The sequence below is a fragment of the Procambarus clarkii genome, chromosome 86 (assembly GCF_040958095.1).
Source record: "Procambarus clarkii isolate CNS0578487 chromosome 86, FALCON_Pclarkii_2.0, whole genome shotgun sequence".
Lineage (NCBI taxonomy): Eukaryota > Metazoa > Arthropoda > Malacostraca > Decapoda > Cambaridae > Procambarus > Procambarus clarkii.
Window position 1 is genome coordinate 16,138,262 of NC_091235.1, and position 25,344 is coordinate 16,163,605.

At 43.3% G+C, this 25,344-nt stretch overlaps 2 protein-coding genes across 2 annotated transcripts in view; one reads left to right on the forward strand and one right to left on the reverse strand.

Annotated features, from left to right (window-relative positions):
- Nucleotides 1–16,699, forward strand: part of LOC123769232 (uncharacterized) — a 24,121-nt gene extending 7,422 nt beyond the window's left edge. Inside the window, exons 2-6 of the mRNA XM_069316962.1 lie at nt 6,333–6,637; nt 6,979–7,195; nt 8,020–8,112; nt 14,609–14,913; nt 15,903–16,699. Coding sequence (XP_069173063.1) covers nt 6,333–6,637; nt 6,979–7,195; nt 8,020–8,112; nt 14,609–14,913; nt 15,903–16,137 — 1,155 coding nt within the window. The 3' untranslated portion in view covers nt 16,138–16,699. The remainder of the gene's footprint in view (nt 1–6,332; nt 6,638–6,978; nt 7,196–8,019; nt 8,113–14,608; nt 14,914–15,902) is intronic.
- A 3,414-nt stretch (nt 16,700–20,113) lies between these two features.
- On the reverse strand, nt 20,114–25,239 carry LOC123767261 (uncharacterized). Its single transcript, XM_045756836.2, has 2 exons — nt 21,146–25,239; nt 20,114–20,718 (listed from the first exon to the last, which is right to left on the reverse strand). Exons 1-2 carry the CDS (start codon nt 21,481–21,483, stop codon nt 20,478–20,480), a joined length of 579 nt encoding a protein of 192 aa, XP_045612792.1. The 5' UTR covers nt 21,484–25,239; the 3' UTR covers nt 20,114–20,477.
- Between the last annotated feature and the right edge of the window lie 105 nt (nt 25,240–25,344).

The following is a 25,344-nucleotide window of genomic DNA, read 5'->3' on the forward strand; positions in this document are numbered from 1 at the left end:
ATTTGAGCTCCTGATATGTTCGCTGCGATATCAACGTACATTTTTTTTCTCTGGTCGACTCCGAAGGATTTTCTCGTATTGTACCTAGTGTCCAGCCTCTTGTTCACAACAGCCAGCTTTATTACTTTACATTTGGTTGAAATGAACTCTAGTAGCCACTTGCAGGACCATATTTCCCCCCCCCCCAGGTAATCCTGTAGCTTTTTGCCATCCATCGTATCTCTTCTCGTAAATTTGGGTATCATTCACGAACATTAAGAGGAATGAATCTCTCCCATGTCGTAAGTCGTCGACACTGAAGAATTAAGATTGGAGTTGATCTTATCTTATCTTGAGATGATTTTGAGGCTTAGCGTCCCCGCGGCCCGGTCCTCGACCAGGCCTCCTTTTAGTTACACACCCCCAGGAAGCAGCCCGTAGCAGCTGTCTAACTCCCAGGTACCGATTTACTGCTAGGTGAACAGGGGGGCCATGAGGGTGAAAGAAACTCTGCCCATTTGTTTCCGCCTCCACCAGGGATCGAACCCGGAATCTCTGGACTACGAATCCCGAGCGCTGTCCACTCAGCTGTCAGGCCCCAAATGGTACCAGTTGTCCCATCACTCTGGTACTATTATTATACAATGACGTACCTTTACTGTTATACCATACTTGTACCACTGATTGTAGATTGTTGTACCATCGCTTGTACAATATTGTACCTTCCCATTGAGCACCACATCACCGTTGTTCCATCAATGTTGTACCATCGCTGTGGTACCATACGTGCTGTACCACAGCTGTTCTGTGGTACAGAATCTCAATGTGACATCACTGTTGAACACCTGTTACCTTACTATTGTACCATACTTGTACCTTATTGTACCATACTTGTACCTTATTGTACCATTAGCCGTAAATTCACTGTTGTATCATCACCGATATATCATCATAACAGTTGGTAGATAGGGATCAGCGTTTAAACTAGTGTTTAAGGGCCAAGAACTTAGCATAGTGTTTAGGAAACTGAGTTCGATGTTTAAGGGTCAGAGTTCGATGTTTAAGGGATCAGAGTTCGATGTTTAAGGGATCAGAGTTCGATGTTTAAGGGATCAGAGTTCGATGTTTAAGGGGTCAGAGTTCGATGTTTAAGGGGTCAGAGTTCGATGTTTAAGGGATCAGAGTTCGATGTTTAAGGGATCAGAGTTCGATGCTTAAGGGGTCAGAGTTCGATGTTTAAGGGATCAGAGTTCGATGTTTAAGGGATCAGAGAAAGGGCTGGTGGGAGAGGACCGCCACGCAGAACGGGCCCTCAGGGCTCACCTGTGACTGTCTCACCCAAGTACCTGGCCTCTTCTGGTGGTACCTGGCTTCCTCTCAACCGCTAGCCAGGTACCTGGCCTCTCCTGGTGGTACCGTGTTCCCCCTCTTAATTTCTTTTGTCTCCCTTACTTCCCTTGCCAATTCGGGGGTGGGGTGGGGGGGGGGGAGTTTGTTTAACTCCCCGCTAAAGTCCTAGCCCACACGACCTGTGAGGCACTGACCCAAGAGCAATCATCCTTAATAATACATTAAATACACAAGTGGCTAACAACATGGTTACAAGAACAGAGACATAATACCAAACAGTAACGTAATAAAAATAAAGGTGAAGGCTGCAGTACATAAGAAATATGTAGTGTTGTCTAAGCAGACGATATTCATTATGTATAATGTCGTACCTAATAGCCAGAATACACTACTCGGCCACGTATGCACAGCCCGATTTGCCTAATAAGCAGAGTAGTTTTCGTTTAAAAAAAAATCCAATAGGTTTATTTGAAATAATATTATTATTATATTAAGAACATGAATTACTGACTTAGTTGTGTTAGTTTAGGTTAAGTTAAGTTAGGTTAAGATAGCTTAGGTTGGGTCATATTTCTACGTTAGTGTTAAATTAAATAAAATTACACAATATGTTATGGAAAGCTTTATCATTTCATTGGAAGAAAATTTAGGAAAATATATATACAGAGGAAATGCACACTACATTCAGGGATCCTGCCCGCCATCTGAGGAGCTGGAGGAACTCTACAACTTATGATAATCATCTTTGTACCCTATATATAACTCCTTTTTTGTAACACAGTTTAAATAAAGCAAATATATGTGTATATACGAAAGAATGGGGGTGATAGAAGAAAATATTAAAGTGTTCAGTGAGAATCCACAAGGTCTTCTCTGAATACTCCTTATTTTCTTCTCCGAGGCTATGGGTCCCCACATTTGCACCAGAGGTGGTACATACCATCACAATTATATATATATATATATATATATATATATATATATATATATATATATATATATATATATATATATATTTCTCACACTCTGATAAATTACTTCTAGACTACCCCAGAGCTAAATTATACTTTCTGATTGGTCAGGGTAGAAGTTATCGCTATTTCTAAGAATTTAACAATAACAGGAATTAGGCTTCAGCTGTAATTTTTTCACTTTGTCAATCCCCCCGTTAGTATTATGACACGTAATATACTGTATATTTTATGCAATCTTTCCCAATTATAAATGTTCAACAACCATTAAGAATAAAGTATCTGATTTCGTTTTATACGATGTGTCGTTCTCTTTTCTGGCGACGGCAGGTCTGGTTCTTTCAGTCATTCTTCATACCCCATTCCTCGTGATTCTGGGACGAGCCTGTGCAAACGTCTGTATGTTTTCAAGTTTCCTGAAGTCTCTCGGCATATGGAGACCTCCGGTATAAGGAAATTTAGGATAAGTAAGCACAAAGCCTCAGGTATCAGGAGACTTCATGGTCTGTAAACACAAAGCCTCAGGTATCAGACCACAGGTCTTCAAGTATAAGGAGACCACCAGGTTATGGTATTGCAAGTCCGTAGGTTCAGAAACCCCCTCGAGCTAATAACTTCAGGTCTTCATCTACCTGGGCATCACAGGGGACCTTCAACTACGTGTCTACAAGCAAAGAAAATAATTTGAACTGTAACTTATGTTACAGGAACTATTACAGACCAAACCTCTTCACACAAACTACCAGGACCTGAAACTGTAGGTCTACAGTACAGTAGAGACCATTAGAATCCGAAAACGTGAGTCGTTGTGTTCAATTAGACTGTTGTAACAAGATATAGAGACCAGTGTCCGTCATATGGACTAAGGTCCACAAAGGTCTCTAGGACGTGAAAATTAGGATTCAGGTTCAGGGGCACCAGGACCTAAATCAGGTCTTCAGGAGACTCCTGCAGCCCCCGCTCCCTGCGCCGAGACTGCCAGGTGGAGAGGAGGAGCAGGAGGAAAGAATACCCAAAATCAAGTTTCAGGTTGTCCCGTCAGCCAATGACGGCGCTGCTACGTCACTCGCTCACACCCTTAATATCTCCCTTTGCTTTAAAATACATATCAGCTTAGCGCTACTATGCTATTTACCATTAATATTTATATCAATTCAGAAGATAAAAATTCCCCTAGTATCATCTATTGGTATAAGGTTTCCCGCCTCGAGTCCGTGTTGGGCGCGACAAAGATTTCCTCTCCGGGATTCTGAAATTTGGGTTAAGCTCAGCAGACTTGGGCCACAGCGGCGGTGTATATAACGCAGGTTCAACACACGTTGAGGATCAGTGTCCAGTCTTCAGTAGCAAGGTACGGTGTACACACACACACACACACACGCATAAGGGCGCTGGTGGCTGAGTGAACAGCACGCTGGATACGTAGTCGTGTGGTACGGGGTTCGATTCCCGGCGCCGGCGGAAACAGATGGGGCAGAGTTTCTTTCATCATGATGCCCCCTGTTACCTAGCAGTAAATAGGCACCTGGGAGTTAGACAGCTGTCACGGGCTGTTTCCTGGGTGTGTGTGTGTGGGGGGGGGGGTTAGTAGTTACTAACAGTTGATTGACAGTTTAGAGGCGGTCCGAAAGAGCAGAGCTCAACCCCAGCAAGCACAACTAGTAAATATACACAAGGGGCACACGCACTAGGGGGACACTGGTGGAAATTGAGTGCCCAAATGAGTCATAGACACATTATAATCGTTTTGTTTAGGGTCAGAGTAGTTAACAGCTGGAATGCATTAGGCAGTGATGTGGTGGAGGCTGACTCCATACACAGTTTCAAGTGTAGATATGATAGAGCCCAGTAGGCTCAAGAACCTGTACACCTGTTGATTGACGGTTGAGAGGCGGGACCAAAGAGCCAGAGCTCAACCCCCGCAAACACAACTAGATGAGTACCCTCCCCCCCCCCACACGCACACAGGTACACGACTAGTACCTCATTGTGGTAGTAAGAATGGCATAATCTCTGTTGAATGCTTCGCCAATCATATCTAAGTTACGTTTTACTCAATGTTTGATATTCTTGTGTATTTTATGTATGTATTTCTTACTTGTACTAACGTTTGACTTGTTCGCATACTAATACAAATATGGTGCATTTTAAATTAACAAATCCACAAGGGCCGTATTGAGGGTTCGAACTTACGCCCAAGATGATCCAAGACGCTGCCTCAGTACGGTGCATTTGTTCGTAGCTGGTGCAACTACTGTGATGTATTTTACCACTGCAGGTCAATGTTTGCAATGTAAATCATGCAACACTTCGTGACATGAGGAAGGAACTTGCAATAGCTTTTTGAGATTATCTTGAGATGATTTCCGGGCTTAGCGTCCCCGCGGCCCGGTCCTCGACCAGGCCTCCTTTTTGTTACACACCCCCAGGAAGCAGCCCGGAGAAGCTGTCTAACTCCCAGGTACCTATTTACTGCTAGGTGAACAGAAGTATCATGGTGAAAGAAACTCTGCCCATTTGTTTCGGCCTCCACCGGGGATTGAACTCGGAACCTCAGGTCTACGAATATGTATCGTTGACCACAGCTGGTTCGTCAGTCTATGATGTCTGTCTTAAGACACTTAGGATAATATCCAGTGATCTTCAGCACTGACTCATGCAAAGAAATAATCCATGGATTATGGAATATTGCACAAGACGCACTTCGCTTGCAGCTTCGCTCAACATGCAGGCGACGAGTCACAATAACGTGGCTAAAGTATGTTGACCAGACCACACACTAGAAGGTGAAGGGACGACGACGTTTCGGTCCGTCCTGGACCATTCTCAAGTCGATTGTCATTCACAATCGACTTGAGAATGATCCAGGACGGACCGAAACATCGTCGTCCCTTCACTTTCTAGTGTGTAGTCTGGCCAACAAACATATAAACATATGAACAAATCCACAAGGGCCGTGAGGAGGATTCGAACCTGCGTCCGGGAGCATCCCAGACACTGCCTTAATCTACTGGGCTACGACAGGGTTAAAAAAAGTTGAAACCGAATCGTAGCTCAGTCGATTAAGGCAGCGTCTGGGATGCTCCCGGACGCAGGTTCGAATCCTCGTCAGGGCCCTTGTGGATTTGTTCATTTGATGCATCACGTTAGTGTGATCTCTGTGTGTAATATAAACATACCCGTACAACATGACCTCTGTCAGAGGAACAAAGTCAGGGTCATAGTTAATAAATTAATTAGATTAAAAGTTGGACAAATATTCCCCCCCCCCCCACACATGCGGCCTTAAGACCACGGGTTGCCAACCTTCTGTGGATAGATTTAAGAAGCACTTACGCAAGCACTTACGAACTTTTTTTACGAACCATCTTTTCTCAATCTTTGGCGGCTTTGTTTACATTTATTAAACAGTTAATGAGCTCCGAAGCACCAGGAGGCTGTTTATAGCAATAACAACAGTTGATTGGGAATTTTTCATGGTTGTAAACTGTTTAATAAATGTAACCAAAGCCGTCAAAGATTGAGGAAAGATGTACACGTTCGTAAGTACTTGCGTAACTGCTTCGTGAATCTGGCCCCTGGTTTACAGCGACAAATGATCTCATTCCAGTGGAGTTAAATGTTTTGCTCGAGTGAAAAGTGCATGGAACGACGCATTAAAGAAAATAAATCAATTTGATAGCGTATATGCGCTTGTCAGAAGGCGATAAACACTGCTCATTAAATCCGCGAAATACACTGTGGTGTCAGCGTCGTGAGAGAGCAAAGAGCCTCTCTTGTACCCAAGAGTTTGTTTGCTTGTGTGACTCTATACGTTAAAGAGTCACTCACGGGCTGGCGGGTGTGAGCGTCGCTACAGAGTCCTGATACAGTATCATTCTTTTCGTGAAGCTTCTGACATCCAGAAGCATTTGTTCCGCGACTCTGACAACACCGTCCCTCGGTACAGCCGCCATCTTGATCTCCACCACGCCTAACCCGGCCTGGCCAGGACGGACACTGAGTAAACAATGCATTAATCTTTCACAACAGATGCGGGTTTGGTCGGCGCTTGTGGTGTTGGCAGTGGCGGCCACGGAGCTGGTGGCCGGCGAGGCAGGGGCGCTGGACGAAGCCCTCAAGGAGGGAGGGTTGAAGGAGGACGCCAGCGCCATCACTGAGGACAAGGAACGATTCTTCGGGTCATACTATACACAGACTCGCACCGTCGTCTCTGCCTTCACCTCCACCGTCTTCTTAAGCTGTCTCTCAGGCACCAGCGCCGTTAAGTGCGCTGGACGGCGCCGACGATCCTTACACGATACGAATATAAAGACCCTAATCCAGGAATTTGATGAGTAAGTGGGAGGTGATTGAGATGAATATTGAGAATATGCAGGCGATGAGTCACAATAACGTGGCTAAAGTATGTTGACCAGACCATACACTAGAAGGTGAAGGGACGACGACAATCGACTTGAGAATGGTCCAGGACGGACCGAAACGTCGTCGTCTCTTCCCCTTCTAGTGTGTGGTCTGGTCATCAATTGAGAATATATCACGAGAAAAACAAACCAAACGTGTCTTTTTTTACGGGCTATTCATGCCCGTGCCACCTCTTGGGTGGCTTAATCTTCATCAATCAATTGTCAAACATGATTTACGAGACTTAATATATATATTTACGTCCGGCACACAGACCGTCGTTGTTGGACACGAGCGGAGACGGCGGCGTCGCTGCTCTGGAGGCTTCAGACCAGGAACCCAACGAGAAGCTGTTTGGCATCAGCATATGGACGACCACCGCCACCACCACCTCCGTCACCGTCTTCTTCACCAACACCAGCACCACCATCAGGATCTCCTACTACTGTATAGCGGCGGGTCTGGTCCTGCCGGTCCAAAGATGTCCTGGTGCTTGATAGCACTGAGATCTGCCTCCCCCGCTCCCCCTGTCTTACAACTGTTCCTTATGCAGGCGAGGAGTCACAATAACGTGGCTGAAGTATGTGGACCAGACCACACACTAGAAGGTGAAGGGACGACGACGTTTCGCTCCGTCCTGGACCATTCTCAAGTCGATTGTCGTCGTCCCTTCACCTTCTAGTGTGTGGTCTGGTCAACAACTGTCCCTTAACTCTCTTGTCTTCCCTATTTCTCCCCATTTATTCCCTCCTACTAATGTGTTTTCTTCATTTCTGCCCGTACTTCCAATTTCCTCCCTCCTACTATGTTTCCCTCTCCATTTCTGCCCCATACTCCCTATTTCTGCTCTCGTGCCAGTATGTTTCCTTCCCCCATTCCTCTCCATCTCTGTCCTCCCTCATTATAATCCCGATGATCCTTGATATTGTTACCTTGTGTTATTGTTATGATTGTTCTACACCTGTACACACCTGAGAGACGCTGAGACCGTATCATAGTAAATTGTAACACCGCAAAATAGTCCTTTTATTCTCCCGAAATTTTCGAAAAACAAAATTTGATATTTTATAATACAATCATGTTGCTTTGCAAGTCATTATGTCTATCTAAGATCACAGTTCGTGTGATCATTGTATTATCTATCCTTACTGTTAATGAATTCACAGTACTTGAACAAATCCACAAGGCCCGTGACGAGGGTTCGAACCTACGTCCCAGAGAATCCCGGACGCTGGGATGCTCACAGTACTTATATGTCAAAACTGTTTTGGTATTCATAGCGTTCATGTATGTAAATTCTTAAATTCCTGCCCAGCTGAACTGGCCAGGAATGCCAGCTGCTCACAATAGCAATGAACAAGGTAAAATGCTTAGAGCAAGACAAGTTTCAGCCTCGCTCCTGTGCCAAGTAAGTCCATCACGGGCTCACCATAGCCCGTGCTACTTGGAACTTCAAGTTCCCAGTAGCTGAATCTTAAACAACAACAACAGCTTAGAGCAACAGGACAAAATCTTGAGGAGATCTTGCCTGATGCAGGCGATGAGTCACAATAACGTGGCTAAAGTATGTTGACCAGACCACACACTAGAAGGTGAAGGGACGACGACGTTTTGGTCCGTCCTGGACCATCGACAATCGACATGAGAATGGTCCAGGACGGACCGAAACGTCGTCGTCCCTTCACATTCTAGTGTGTGATCGGGTCATCATCTTGCCAGATATTGGTCGTGTCTGATCCCGACTCGATGGTGGGAGATCAGGGGCCAGATTCACGAAAGCACTTACGCAAATACTTACCAACGTGTACATCTTTCCTCAATCTTTGTCGGCTTTGGTTACATTTATTAAACAGTTTACAAGCATGAAAACTTCCCATTCAACTGTTGTTATTGCTATAAACAGCCTCCTGGGGCTCCGGAGCTCATTAACTGTTTAATAATTGGAAACAAAGCCGCCAAAGATTGAGAAAAGATGTACAGGTTCGTAAGTGCTTGCGTAACTGCTTTCGTGAATCTGGCTCCGGGGATTTCGGTTCATCAGATTTATTGACAGAGTCCGTATTTTGGAAGCTGTCTGGGGCCCACATGGCGAAGTTTACAAATACGAGGGAGAAACAATTTCCTGAAACACCATATGAATTAAAATCCAATTTATTAAACCTAACGAAAACATTATACACATGGGGGATGGGATAATTATTTCTACTTTAAGGGGTGTCTTGGGCAAATCTATCCACTGTATCTATTGCCGGTGATACTAAAGTGTCGTAATGCAACCTAACTTTACATTTATACATTAAAACATTGATTGTAACCATGATATATATATATATGTGCTTCAGCCTAGTTTAGACCTATTGTCTTGTGTATGACCCTCTGTCCTGCGTGACAGTGAATACCACCATATCTTCACTTTAATAAGACTTAATTTAAATCCTCAGATTATGCAAAATTATAATTAATTTTGTCAATAAAAATGTTAATAATAATAATACTTAATATCAACACCTCGAAAAATAACTGCTACCTAACTGTTCATTGTTCTTGACTGTATATGTTATATATAACTGTTCTTGACTGTCGTATGGACACGGGAGACATCTCCCGTCACTCAGGGTGCAGTCGCACCTCCACAGATCTCCAGTATCAGCTCTTGATACTGGTAATGGCTCAAAAGAGCCACCACTTGCGGGCTATTCATGCCCGTGTCACCTTTTGGGTGGCTTAATCTTCATCAATCAATCATGTCGTATGCAAGGAACTATTCGGAGCTCAATATGATGCTCAGGCATAATTGTATGCAGGTCAGGGCCTTGACCCTTGTGGCTGCCTGCTAGTGCTCTACATCACCAATTGTGGCGGCGAAACCCTCACATCATCATACAGACCTGGGGTCAGATTCAGGAAGCAGTTACGTAATTACTTACGAACGTGTACATCTTTCCTCAATCTTTGACGGCTTCGGTTACATTTATTAAACAGTTTACAAGTTCGAAACTTGCCAATCAACTGTTGTTATTGTTATAAACAGCCTCCTGGTGCTTCGGAGCTCATTAACTGCTTAATAATTGTAAAACAAGAGGCCAATGATTGTGAAAAGATGTACAGGTTCGTAAGTGCTTTCGTAACTACTTCGTGAATCTAGTCCCCTGGTGTATAAACTGCCCTCCTCTAGTATAACCAGACATCGTATGTCACCACAGACATGATATCTGAACTGTCAATGCACTCACTGATCCACAGCCACCAGACATGAGGTACTCATGTCCTGGGATTTGGCGATTAACCAATGTTCAGGACAGAGCACTGCTATGCACCATTCTTGACAGAAAACTGTCAAGAGATCACCCACTCTTGACAGTTTTCTTAAATTCCTAAGAACCTTTTCTGTCGCATTGTCTAGAGTGGTGCATGGACGGAAGGACACGAGGAGAAATATTGGTAACACGAACCAAAAGAGAATATTGTAAGCGAGACAACCGTACAGAGAGAGAGAGAGAGAGAGAGAGAGAGAGAGAGAGAGAGAGAGAGAGAGAGAGAGAGAGAGAGAGAGAGAGAGAGAGAGAGAGAGAGGAGAGAGAGAGAGAGAGAGGGGGGGGGAGAGAGAGAGAGAGAGAGAGAGAGAGAGAGAGAGAGAGAGAGAGAGAGAGAGAGAGAGAGAGAGAGAGAGAGAGAGAGAGAGAGAGAGAGAGAGGGGGAGAGAGAGAGAGAGAGAGAGAGAGAGAGAGAGAGAGAGAGAGAGAGAGAGAGAGAGAGAGAGAGAGAGAGAGAGAGAGAGAGAGAGAGAGAGAGAGAGAGAGAGGGGGGAGAGAGAGAGAGAGAGAGAGAGAGAGAGAGAGAGAGAGAGAGAGAGAGAGAGAGAGAGAGAGAGAGAGAGAGAGAGGGGGGAGAGAGAGAGAGAGAGAGAGAGAGAGAGAGAGAGAGAGAGAGAGAGAGAGAGAGAGAGAGAGAGAGAGAGAGAGAGAGAGAGAGAGAGAGAGAGGGGAAGGTGGTGAAGGGGAATAGGGAACACAGGAGTAAGGGTCAAAACACAACATAAGCGAGAGTGAGAGAGTTGTAAGGACCGTGCAAAGTAGCGAAGACAGTAGAAACCTGTAGAAACAGGGCCAGTTTCAACATACAGGCTTAGGGTAGGAGTCGAACGAAAGGCACCAGAGCTAAGGCCCAACCCATTATGGTGCAGAGAATCAAGGCGGCGAAGAGTAGAAGGAGAAGCAAACGAGTAAGCAGGGCAACCATAATCGCGTTTAGACAGGACGTGAGAGGAATGTAAAGAGAGGAGCGTGCGCCTATCCGCTCCCCAAGAAGTATGGGGCAAGACCTTAAGTAAAGGCCTTAGAGCATTCAACTCAAGAGGCAAGAGATTTGGGGCGACCAAGACAAATGAGTGTCAAAGATTAACCCCAAAATCTTTGTACACAAGATGACCATAAAGCGACAAAGACAAAGCGACAAAAGAACGACATGCTTCCGAGTAAAGGTCATAGCACAAGTTTTAGTAATAGAGAACTTGAAGCCATGATTTGTGGCCCAAGACAACACGGCAACCATCACAAGTTGAAGCCGCCGTTGAAGGAGAGGCGAATCATCACCGCGACAGCAATGGGTAAGATCGTCGACATAAAGCGCTGAGAAGATGTCAGAGGGGAGGGAAGAAAGAAGACCATTTGACGGCAACCAGGAAAAGAATAGTGCTCAGAACACTACCTTGGAGTACACCTTCGTATTGCCGAAAAGAAGGGAGAGAGAGTGACACCAAGCCTCACTCTAAAGGAACGACTAGAGAGAAAGCTTTGAAGGAAGAGAGGGAGCTTACCACGAATTCGAAAAGAACGGAGTTGGGACAGAACATGGTATCTCCAGGTGGTGTCGTACGCCTTTTCCAGGTCAAAAAAGACAGCAACAACGGAGGTCTTCGCAGCAAAAGCAGAATATAAACCTCCAAGTTCACCAAGACATCAGTCGTGCTGCGGCACCCAATTTCTTTCTGTGTCAAGTGTTAGGAAGTATTGATGATGAATTTTCGACGCGGCAAGGACGAAGAGGACACGGGAAATCTCGCCAAGCCTAACGTCGACCTCGAGAGCCAAACGACCAGCAGACCTCAAACCACGGTCTTGGACTCCCTTCCACCAACACTGCCGGTAAACACACACACATACATATAACAACACTGCAAACCAGGCATTATAAGGCGGATCTCATTGAAAACTTGAAAAATTTGGGTTTTTCCGAAGGACATACCTTTAAAATACTGAACAATTTGGAGGATCCATATGCAGGCGATGAGTCACAATAACGTGGCTGAAGTAGTTTGACCAGACCACACACTAGAAGGTGAAGGGACGACAACGTTTCGATCCGTCCTGGACCATTCTCAAGTCGATTATGAATGGTCCAGGACGGACCGAAACGTCGTCGTCCCTTCACCTTGGAGGATCCAGATCCAGACAATTTCTTCAAAATATCAGATGTAACACAAACAAGGAACAACAGTTTCGAGCTCAAGAAGCCACAATGTAGGACTGAGAACAGGAGATGCTTTTCCACCCACAGGGTTGGAACCGCCTACTCGCCCAAGCTGTAAATGCAAAAAATCTGTTAAACTTTAAAATCCATCTGGAAAAATCCTCATAGCAAATAGGGAGGGAACCTTGAACAAGCCACCGGCTGCCTGTCCTCGTCGAGACCACTAGAATGTTAGTGGCCCCCAGGTAAATTCAGGTGCAGACAGAGAAACCAATAGCATAAGTCCTACCTTGAGTTATTGGAAGGGAAAGCTCCATCTGCCACACTGTATAAAATAAGAATCAGAGGTCGTCTATGCCTTTACTCACAGGTGTAAAAAATGAGAAGGGGAGAGAGAGAGAGAGAGAGAGAGAGAGAGAGAGAGAGAGAGAGAGAGAGAGAGAGAGAGAGAGAGAGAGAGAGAGAGAGAGAGAGAGAGAGAGAGAGAGAGAGAGAGAGAGAGGAGAGTGAGAGAGCAATAACGAGAAATAAAAAAAGGAGAGAAAATGGAATACAAAACCCTCCCCCCCCCCTAATAAAAACAAGAACAAGGAAAAATAACAAGGAAAAAGAATCTAATAATATTTCGAGTTTTCTCCGAGCTAAAAATAGGCCCCCTTGAAGGTAGAAGACCTCAGGACCAAAATTGGGTCCCAGTTTGGTATATAAACTGAAGTTTGTGTGGTATGTCGCCGACTCGTACTGGAGTACACTGTGCACGGTGGCTGGTGTAGTGTGGTGACGACTCTTAGTGGTGTACACACTGTACACGAAGGCCAACACCACCAGGGACACTGAGTGAAGATTTACCAGTGATTGACACTGTTTATGGTGAGTGTCGAGGGTGGAGGAGTGGACGCTGGTGAGGTGAGGGAGGGGGCGCTGTGGTGGACCCCATGGTCATCATGGGGGCCGTGGTGGACCCCATGGTCGTCATGGGGGCCGTGCTGGACCCCATGGTCGTCATGGGGGCCGTGCTGGACCCCATGGTCGTCATGGGGGCCGTGGTGGACCCCCATACTCATCATGGGGGCTGTGGATAGAGTTCTTGAGCTAGGACAAGCGGCTGAGAGAACGCCACCTCGCCAATTACCGAGACGAAACAAGCGAGTAACGTACAGTATTATAAAATTAGAACCAATGCATCTTGGGTCTAGGTAACAAACGCAACTAGGAAATTGATGATCCTAGAGCGTGGGGAATGCATCTTCTGCATGCCCACTCACGGGCTATTCATGCCCGTGCCACCTTTTGGGTGGCTTAATCTCCTCAATCATCTTGGGTCACCGCCCAGACGCACTGGTTCAATCCCGCCCTCCTGCCCCCAAAGATATTCTCACAGATACATCATCCTTTTTGCGATTTCCAAGATACAGTATTGACCGTTTCTTCGTCGGGTGGACAAGTAAGACCTTATCAAGCGCTTCTCTCGTCTCGTGTAAATCAGTTCATTAACAATTCCGGACGATGTTATCGGCTATATCTTTGTTTATTTTTCGACAGCTGCGCGGGAAGGGCAGAACTAAGAAGATCCCTGCACTCAGGTCACAAATCACAACAAATTCAAATTCAAAATTCAATTCAAAATTCAAATTCAAATTCAAATCCAAAATTCAAATCCAAAATTCAAATCCAAAATTCAAATTCAAAATTCAATATTCACATTTAAAATTCAAAATTCAAATTTTTCAATTTAAATCTTCAATTAGTTGTGTTCCCGACAGTTTTTTCTAGGCAATGACATGGAAGTACAAGTTATTTATTTATATACAAGAAGGTACATTGGGGGGTTAAGAGAGAACATAGCAATGATGATTTAAAATTCTTGTAAAGCCACTGGCCCGCGTAGCGTTTCAGACAAGTCCTTAATCTAACAGATAATTTAAAGTAGATAATTTCCAGCAATATTGACAAATATTGTTTACGGGTACATTGGAAGCCTCAAGTGGCCTCAGCGTTGCCAGCAAACCAAATATCGAAGCAAAATGTTGGTAGTTTTCAACAGCATTCCTTAGTTCAAACAACACTATGCGTAAACAAATCCACAAGGGCCGTGACGAGGGCTCGAACCTGTGTGTTTCACAAATAAGTTATAATTTCTAATTAAGATAAATAGATATGCAACTGATCTCCTTTCGCCGATTATTTAGGAACAAACCCCACGAGCCTAATGCGTCTTCATCTGTCGCGAGGGACAGGGGCTGAGTTATCAACTTGATAGAACCTTCATATTGTTCAAGAGATGCTGGCTAGGCTAGTTCATCAGATAGTCATCCCTGCTCTTGCCTATCATTGGATATGAGAGGCCTGTCCTCTCCCTATAATTGGATAGAAGGACCAGAAGATACGATCATTTGTTTACCGATATACAGCATGTTCTTCCCATGACATTCCAGATGCAGTTCGCTACGTTGGTAATGATCTGCCTGGCGGCGACGGCTGCAGAAGGCTCACAACAGCAGGAGCAGCAGGAGCCTGAGGAGGTCGTGGCTGACGTCAAACTTTCCCCAGAAGAGAGTGACCGCGAACGTTTCTTCAAAACGTACTCGACGACGACGTACACTGACGTAGTGATGGTGACGTCCACTGTGTTCTACTCCTGTTTGTCTGGGACGTCGCCCGCGGTGTGCCAGGGGCGACGCAGGAAGCGATCCTTCTTGAATATCAACCGTCGTCAACTGGCACTGGATTCCGAAGACGAGTGAGTATTTGAGGGCCATGAGGTTGACATATGAGAAGTGTTGACCAGACCACACACTAGAAAGTGAAGAGACGAGGACGTTTCGGTCCGTCCTGGACCATTCTCAAGTCGATTGTGACTTGAGAATGATCACAATCGACTTGAGAATGGTCCCAGGACGGACCGAAACGTCGTCGTCCCTTCACTTTCTTAGTGTGTGGTTTGTTTAACACATTTTTCCTATTTACGGGCCAGTCGTTACCTTCTTAAATTCTATAAATCATTGGGTTTGTACCTGAAGAGGGTTTTGGGAGTTGTTCTACTCCTCAAGCCCGGACCTAATAGGGACAGGCTTAACTTGATAGACTTAAGGCAGCGTCTGGGATGCTCTCGGACGTAGGTTCGAACCCTCGCCACGGCCCTTGTGGATTTGTTCATTTGTTTATTCACTTCCTAGTCATATTTATCAAATACCTTTACAAAGTCTGTGTATACCACATCTGCATTCTTCAAATGCAGAAGTGATTTTGTCATAATCGATAATTGTGACAATTTTGTCACAATCGATTTTATAATGGTCCAGGACGGACCGAAACGTCGTCGTCTCTTCAATTTCCTTTGTGGTTTGGTCAACATTTTGTCACAGTGGTTGAGTAACGGCGAAAGACATGATCTTCCCGCTCTAAATCCATGTTGACCTGAGGAGTATGGTCATTGTTCTCCATAAATCTGGAAATCTGACTCCATTTTTTTTTCAAAAACTTTTATGAATTGTGTGTGATGTTAGTGCGAAGGTCTATAATTTTTAGCCAGTGCTTTGCTCCCTCTCTTGTGTAGGAGAGTTGTGTCTGCTGATTTAAGTGCTTCTGGTATCTTCCCTAGATCCAAGCGTCTCTCCACCGGCCACTTTACACTTATGCTACTGGCACTTTACACTCGTGTTACTGGTACTTTACACTTATGCTACTGACACTCATAACTAATTTTACATTTTCTTCGTGTTTTAACAGTGCGCTGCTTAGCAGTATTCAGGACTATACTGAAGATCCAGACGGTGCAAATAAAGAGCTTACGGAACCTTCCTCACATAATCCAAGTTCGAAATTTTTGGGTATTAACGTGTGGACCATATCTCGCACCACCACCACCGTCACCATGCTCTACACCAACACCAGCACCACCATCCGCCTCTCCTACTTCTGTCAGGCGGGACAGATTCAGATTCCCATCTTCAATTGCGCCTGATGAGGTAAAAACAAAATGCGGAGACTTGTCAAGACCTGCCGGTGAGGGGAGGTGGTCTGACAATTCTTTGGATGATTTAGATCAACGTCACAGATGTTTGAGATGTTTTAGATAGCCTCACCATCTCAATGTTTGAGATAGCCTCGCCATCTCAATGTTTGAGATAGCCTCACCATCTCAATGCTTGAGATAGCCTCGTCATCTCAATGTTTGAGATAGCCTCGCCATCTCAATGTTTGAGATAGCCTCGCCATCTCAATGTTTGAGATAGCCTCGCCATCTCAATGTTTGAGATAGCCTCGCCATCTCAATGTTTGAGATAGCCTCGCCATCTCAATGTTTGAGATAGCCTCACCATCTCAATGTTTGAGATAGCCTCACCATCTCAACGTTTGAGATAGCCTCGCCAACAACGGTCTCACCAAATGACATCCGCCATTACTCGTGTGAGGTCTAAAATGCTTCAACCTGGTGACCAATGATCTACCCAATTTGATTTTTTTGTAAATACTGTACATGAGGAAGAGAATCCAAACCTAAATAAAGTATGTGCTTATGTAGACCACTTGTTTTATTTGAGTCTATAAACTCGATCCCATTGCTTCAGGAATTTATACAAATAGCGTACGATATCATAAATATAATTATGAAATTATTACGAACGGTGTCGAATTTCCACCCAATTATAGTTTAACGTCTACTGTGGGAAAATTGCTGAAATCGATAATCATAAAAGTCATTCATTTTCATCTTGAAAAACAAAGTTCAATATAGAATACTCATTATTTTATCTTTTTTATTTTATCTTCATCTAGGATTCCCAGTTATTAGCTGGACAATGTCGAATTTGTGAAATTTGAATGCGAGAAGGATCTAGGATAATAGAAGTGATCTTAAGCCAAACAGTCAAATACATAACTATACTCAATAAGACAAATAGGACACTGGGATTTATTTCTAGAAGCGAAATTTATCCCTCCATCCCCCTCCTAGTGAGGAAAGGAATGCAGCCTGGAGTCTCCTGTGGCCTCTTCTTGCCACAGAATGCAAGTTCCCCACAGCTGCCCTGAGGCCAGATTCACGAAGGTACTTACGAATGTTTTTCTTCTTAGCTACGAATGTTTTCCTTCTTAACGCCTTCGTGGCGGCTACGTCGGTATTCAGGTAGCTACACTAAGAAGAAAAAAACCTTCGTAGCAAACCTACTTACGAAGAAATACATGGAGCTTCGTGAATCTAGGTCCTGGGAACGACCTAGTCACTGCACCGTGGCAACACCGCCTGGCACAAGCCTAAACTGGAATTAATTGTTAATTCACTTGAAACATAATTACTTAAACTTATTATTTCTCGTCATATGATTTAAAATAACTTGTCAAACAGTTACTATGTGAACTCTAAGCAAATAAATTACTCAATTCTCATGAGCACTGAAGAGCGAAAAGCAACGATTGTACACATTAGGCTCCTCTGGCCTGCAGTTCTTACTTAACCCAAAATGACGTTAACTTTCTTAAATAGTTACCGCTACTTTAAGGTCAATAACACAATCTCCAAAATATATATGCATATAAATGTACAATTGTATAAACAACCACAGTTTTAATTATAACTTGTGCCCCACAGTTTTGAACATATTCCTCGGAAAAGCCTCATTGAAATTATACATTTCAACAGATGTACTGGAGGCGCATTATGCAACAATCGACAGAACACGCAGTCAAACCAACAAGAAATAGTAGTAGTGATAAAAGAAAATCTATTACTGCCCGCCAAACCCTTAAATGCCAAAACACTTCTGAATTTCAGAATACAGTTAGGAAAAAATCATCAGGACAGTTGGGGACGGGTGGATGACTTTTGACAAGCCGCCGGTTTCCTGTCCTCATCGAGGCCACTAGAATGTTAGTGGCCCTCAGGAAAATTCAGGCAAATTCAGTTATAGTTTTTTAAATACTAGCCATCGATCTACTTTAATAACTATTCTTACTGTACGCAACTGTAAGCTTCCTCCAGTTATTGTTTGTGGAAATGGGTTTAGCGAGGATTTTCTTATGTCTGTGGTGAGTTACAGGATACTGACTGTTGCAGAAACGCTGCAACAGTCAATCTCAGAATATATATACACCTAGAAATGGAGTGTTCCTCTCTGTGTACATATCCCGGTGTTTCCAGCTCTAAAGTAATTGCGAATTCCTCCATGATGGTAACGACTTGATATCAGGGCCGGACCTAACTTTTTTGGCTCTGGGGCAAAACAATTCGATGGGCCCCGCCCTCTGGTCAGTGCTGTTCAAAGGCTAAACAGAAAGGGTGAGAATAGTTTAAGCTACCTCATTCCTTTGTGTGTATCTCAATAAACTTATTTGAATTTGAATAGAATAGGCTAAACACATACATGCATACAGCTCATATCATATTAATTTGCAATGATTATTTTTAAATATTATATTACGTATAATTTTTCAAAGGAATACATTGTGGCCATATTCCTATACGTATATGTTTTAATTAATTTTTCCAGAAATTAACTATACAAAAAAATCAGCCAATCTTATGTAAACTTTCAATAAAATAACATTGCTATTTGCAATTATCTAAAATGAAGAAAACTTACCCCGAATTCTAAGACTTTACCTCACGTTTTTCAAGTAATATTTATATAATATTAAGCATATTTTTGCTTCCTTGGTCCCAATTCTCCCCACCCCACCCTGTTTGTGAAGTCTTCCTCTACAGTCTACAGTATACCCATTAAATGAAGCAGGTGGAATAAAGAGAGACCTTGACAATGATGCTTGACGTTATACATTCCCGACAGCTGACCGTAAACAATCACTTGTGTTTACAAAATACCTCGTGAATGACGAGTAAATAAAAACAGGTAATACTCTGCTGCTGCTAAGTTGTATGACACGTCATCTGAAACGTTGACAACCCATACGACGACGTCTACAGTATACCAATTACGTGTAAACCCGTGTCCCGACGGCTACAGTATACGAATTACGCGTAAACCCGAGGTCTATAGTATAAGAATTACGTGTAAACCTGTGCCCTGACGTCTACAGTATACGAATTACACGAAAATAAATAATCTGCCAGTCTTACCAAGTACTTTATTACTCCAAGTATCATTTTATATTTGTCCATTTTTATAGTACGAAGAATGTGATGTGCCTCTGCTCTATCCTTCATACCTCCATGTTTGATCTTAATTATACTGACGGGACTGAAGTTGTTGATGATCGTCACTGGCACACGTGTTACCGTCCGCCCAGGAGAGTGAGACACACTTGTGCCACGACCCACTCACACGCGGTGACTAAAGTCAGTTCTCGTGTACACAACGTCGACCCCAAGCATACATTCATCAATTAAAACCTTTCGTGTGTTTAATTTTTTTCTATATATTAATAAGTATTAATATTAATATTATTATATATTATGATTTCGTACATTTTCAGGCCGAGGTTTGATTAGGTGTTTAGGTTCTGATGGTAATTATTTTAACCCGTCCTCACATTAGGCTGTTTAAAGCAGCGGCCGTCCTCCCCAGACACATTCATCAATTTTAATATACTGTGTGTTAAAAATGGGTTTGTTCTCACATATAAATTAATATTATTATACATAAAAATTCGATGTATAGTTAGGAGTAGGTTAGGTTAGGAATTTAGGTACTGTTGGCGATTATTTGTATCTGTAGTACGTGGTGAAGCATTTACAGCGTTGTGGTTCGAACAAAAGTCGTCAGTGAAGCACTTGTTCCGGAAGTGTTCGGACGTCATCAGTTGTGAGTCGTGTGTAAACCGTTTTTCATTCATAAACAGCTGGGGGTTGGTGGGTGGATGGAATGGACTTTTGGACTGAATTCCTCTCAGCAGTGTTAAAATGCACAGAGAACAAACATTTTATTTTATTACAGAACGTTTAGAGCTCCAATGATAGGCTACCGTAAAAATTAAACGCAAAATGCATAGCTCTTAAAACTGTATTTGTTTGGACTCATTTCCTCGTATACAATATTTACAAAATTTCAAGTCAGCGATAAGTCAATCGTCACCAGACTGAGACACTTGCCAGGTCTTGCCAGGCCTTGCCAACCTTTGCTAATTCCTGCCAAGCCTTGCCAAGCTTTGCTAAGTCCTGCCAGACCTTGCCAAGCTTTGCTAAGTCCTGCCACGTCTTGCCAAGCTTTGCTAAGTCCTGCCAGGCCTTGCCAAGCTTTGCTAAGTCCTGCCAGGCCTTGCCAAGCTTTGCTAAGTCCTGCCAGGCCTTGCCAAGCTTTGCTAAGTCCCGCCAGGCCTCGCCATATTCTCGCTGGTGGCGTGCCAACACTAGCCAACGCATCTGAAGGTGGGAAGCTGGGCCTGTCCCGCCTGGCAGAAGTAGGAGAGGCGGATGGTGGTGTTGGTGTCGGTGTAGAGCATAGTGACTGTGGTGGTGGTGCGCGACGTCGTCCAAACGTTGACAAAGAACTTAGAGTCGGTGGCTGGCTCTGATGGCGGGGCATCCTGCGAGGCTGGATCAGTTTCCTCCTTCTTTGAGGAGTCCCCTTGACTGCTGTCCAGAAGGACGCTGTGGGATGAAAGGATAGATTGAAGAATTTATAAAACAAAAAAACACCTTTGCAATGTTATTTACATATTTATCCTTTTCCTAAATCTGCTTTGTTTTGTCGCATAAATAATATTTATTATTTTTCTATCTAGTACTGCTGGAATACTAAGCACGTTATTACTGGACCGAATTATCTCTTTTTCTATTATCTATTTACCTTTTCAATACTACTGTCTTAAATCCCTCCTTTAGAAATTATTCCATACATAATACATATACGTTCCATACATAAGACTGACTCTTCTATACGTCCCATATATAACACTGACTCTTCTATACGTCCCACACATAACACTGACTCTTCTATACGTCCCATACATAACAGACTCTTCTATACGTCCCATACATAACAGACTCTTCTATACGTCCCACACATAATACTCACTCTGGTATATCTTCGTCTTTGCCTTCTCTTTTGTTGATTTCCATAAATCTTCGCAAGTTCTTCTTCTTGCGTCGCCCCAGGCAGACAGCCGGAGACGTGCCGGAGAGGCAGGAGAAGTAGACGGTGGACGTCACCATCACCACGTCTGTGTACGTCGTCGTGGAGTACCGGCCGAAGATGAAGCGTTCGCGGTCGTTGAGTTCGGCGGGGAGTTCGTGGTTTGTGGCAGCGGCGGCTACCACAGGCTGCGGTCGCTCCTTCTGCTGCGGCTCCTCCGCAGCCGCAACCGCCATCAGGCACAGCGCCAAGATCGACAAGCCCAACGATGCTCCTCCCATCTGATGGTCATCCAAGGCGAAGTTTATGTTACATGTTGTATGTTTTCTTGCTATGTAACTGTTATCATTTGTATAAATTTTGCAAGTATTTACCTACTTAAAATTTTCTTAGATTAAGGACCTGCCCGAAACACTGCGCGTACTAGTGGCTTTACAAGAATGTAATTACTATGCTATGTATCCTCACAATCCCAATGTACCTTCTTGTATATATATAAATAAATAAATAAATAAATAAATAAATAAATAAATAAATAAATAAATAAATAAATGTTATGGTGAACGATAGAAGGATTTAAGGGGTAGAAATAGCCTAAGCTACTCTATATCCCTTTGTGATGTATTTTTTTCTTGTCTCAATGAACATACTTGAACTTCAACTTGATGAAGGATAATATATGGTAGATAACATATGACGAAGGACAGCATGTTATGAAGGGTAACGTGACGAAAGATAACATGTGATAGAAGATAACATGATGAAGGATAACATATAATGAGAGGTAACATATGATGAAGTATAATATATGATAACAGTGTTTTGTTAATTATGTAGGTAGTTACTCACAAATGGCATTGTGAATAAAGGGGAAACTAGAAACCTGAAGTTGTTTGGTTGTGTCGTGTGGTTGAGTAGTGTGTGTGTAAGTGTAATCCAATCATTCCCGCCAGCTACAAGATCATTAACAATGACAGGAGGTAAACTGCAGTATATTTAACTCTTACTAACTCAGCAGCGATGTAAAGGTTTTGTTTACCATTGCCGGAAACAGAAAGTCAATAAGGCCTATCTAAGTCTCACCTAAATCTGCTGGCTGCGTTATTAATTATTATTATTCATTGTTTATTTTTATAATTATTAAAGGTGAAACAATACCCAAAACATGTGTAAGTGTATTATTTAACCCAATTTTCAACATTTTTGGTTTGATAATAAACTTACACATTTATTGGTTGTTTCTTTCACCTTCAGTCAAACACTACGTCATTGTAGTTTCTCTATTATTATTATTATTATTCACATAAACAAAAAAGCACACTAACTTGATATATATCATTACTCCAAATGATTTTCTCATTATTATTATTATTATTGTCATTATTATTATTATTATTACAACACTTAGTATTATAGTGTTACTATATAATATCATCAATGTAGCGAGTTATATCTCGTGGTAGAGTACAATGTTTGATTTGCTATGTATTCTCGTGAAATACTGTCTGTCTTCACTCAGTTTGTGCTCATCCCCGCTGTCACCTAATCACCATTCCTACTTCCCTCACTATCCTTCTCTTCCTTCCCACTTCCCTCACTATCCTTCTCTTCCTTCCTACTTCCCTCACTATCCTCTCCTCCTTCCTTTCTGTCCTGCCTTCTACTGTGACTCGTTGAACACACAGGAACACTTACTGCTGCTACTTCAGTGGTGGACGGTCGAGTTTAGTGGCGGCAAGTGTTGTATTTATACTGATAACCAATTGGTTGTGAGGAAATAATCCGTTTTCCTCTCGAACTGATGCTATTTATAGTTGATGGTGCCCTCTGGCGGAGAGTTTTACTGCTAGTTTTGCCTTATGTATTGCTTCCTAGGGTTGGTTATGCTTGTAGTAGCCTGAAGTGTGGTGATGGGGAAGGTTGTGACCTAACACCGACTTTACTGATGCTTTTGTTTATTTATATATACAAGAGTTCTTACATTCTTGCACAGCCACTAGCCTACATAGCGTTTCAGGCAGGTCCTCAATCCTAATTTTCCCCTGGAATACGACCCGCCAAATCGTTTAACAAGAACCAGGTACCCATTCGCTGCTGGGTGAACAGAGGCTAAGGATTGGCGCCCAGTCAATCCTCCCCGGCCAGGATACGAACCCAGGTTAAAGCGATCGCGGTGCCTGGCACTCTGCTTTACCACAGCACTGTTATGGATGGAGGTGGCTTCTACGGCTGGTTTCAGTGCATTTTACTTGTTAACCGTCCAACTAAGGTGCAAGTTTCTTCGACTCATTTGTGTTTCCAGCTTTAACTAATGTCCTCTTGTCCTGCTTGTTCAGTATCTTATATGTACCAACCATGTCCCCTCTGCTCCTTTTCTCCTCTAGGGTTGAGACTGGGTTCCCTTAACTTTTCCTCGTAGCCTAATGCTCATATTTTAGGCATTATTCTTGTTGCAAAGTTCTGTACTTTCTGAGGCTTCGTTTTGTGCTTCACAATGAGCGGATTCCATGCCGGTTCTGCGTGTTCTAATGTTGACATTACATAGACAGTATGGATTGCACTGTAAGAGTCCTTATTTATGTTTTTAAATGCTGTTCTAATGTTTACCAATTTCCCGTGTTGTGCAGATATTATTTTGTTCATGCTAGACTTGTAGTTGTTGTTTTAGATTCAGCTACATGGAACAAAAAGTTCCAAGTAGCACGGGCTATGGTGAGCCCTTAGGATGTGTCATTCTAGGCGTCGGCGTCCGGTTGTGTGGCAGGGGACGACAGACGCGGCGTCGGTTAGGCGGGTTAGCAGTCGTGGTGAGACGGTGTTGTGAAGATTCAGTCGTCGACGCCCTACTCACTGGCGACGTCATATTCGGCGATGTTTATGTCACTGGCGACGTCATATTCGGCGACTTCCCTCTTTTTTTCCTTGAAGACTAAGGTTCGTTTGATTATTCCTAGTTTTGGTCAGTTTATTTTATTACTGCAACTCCCACTTGTGCAACTTTCAATGAGTGGGGGATGCTGACTCTAAGGTCCTTTTCTTTATCAATCTACTGCAAGGTGTTGTTGTTGACTTGATAGTTCTGATTTGCGTTATTATGCTCCACATGCAAGGATTTATGTTTTTTAATTTTTTAATTTAAAAAAGCATTTGCCAGTCTTCCGCACATTTGAGGAGTTCATGTAGAGCTCCTTGTAAGGCCTCACTATCATTTTCACTTCCCACTTACCATAGATCTTACTGTCATCTGCAAATTTTATAATGTGGTTGGTAATATTCTAATCTATGTACATAAAAAAATAGTTGGCTTTAGCGTGGAGCTCAGCGGTACCTCACTCACCACATTTCTCAAGTCAGATTCATTTCCCTTTAATACAACCCTTTCCTTTCTTTGTCTAAACCATTGTTTTATCCATACTGGCACGTTACCATATATTCCATGTGCATGTAATTACCCAGCCAATCCTTCATGTGGTACCTTGTCAAAAGCTTCAGCAAAGCCCAGGTGAACTACATCTACCCGAAGTCCTTTGTCTGAATAACTGGTTACCGTTTCAACAAATGTAAGCAGGTTTGTAAGGCAGGATTTATTTTACCAAAATCGTGTTGAACAATCTAGTAAAATCATCTCATTCCCTAGCCAATGTGCCAATATAGCAAAGGTCTGTACATATTCTTCTCTGAATAGAGTTAAACAAACTTATTGAAATATAGAAAGCCAAGAAAGTAGGAATATAAGAGTGTCTCTCCAAGGATCATCTTGTATATGTAGAAAAGGAAGGGACCTTAGTCCCTGATAGAACAGTCCGTGGTTCTCCATGGAAGGGACCCTGGCCCCCTGATGGCAGGGTCCGTGGTCCTTGATGGTAAGGTCCCTGGGTTCCGATGGAAGGGATCTCTGGTCCCTAATGGAAGGGTCTCTGATACTTGATGGTAGGGTTTCTGGGCTCTGATGGAAGGGGACCGTCCTATCAGGAAAGGTGGTCTGGATTAATGTCTTCTAATTTCTACACCATTTTAAGCCTCTCGATGAGATCAGCCTTGTCATGTCTGTTTTGTAGTGTTATTAGTCCTGTGGCTCTCAACCGTTCCTGGTATGAGAGTCGACCTTCTACTTCTATATAAGACAGTAGCAGCCATTAACT

Coding starts and splice junctions, on each gene's coding strand:
- LOC123767261 (XM_045756836.2), bottom strand. CDS start 21,483: ATGGGAGGAGCATCGTTGGGCTTGTCGATCTTGGCGCTGTGCCTGATG. Junction 20,719..21,145: donor AAAGACGAAGATATACCAGA/GTGAGTATTATG, acceptor TTCATCCCACAG/CGTCCTTCTGGACAGCAGTC.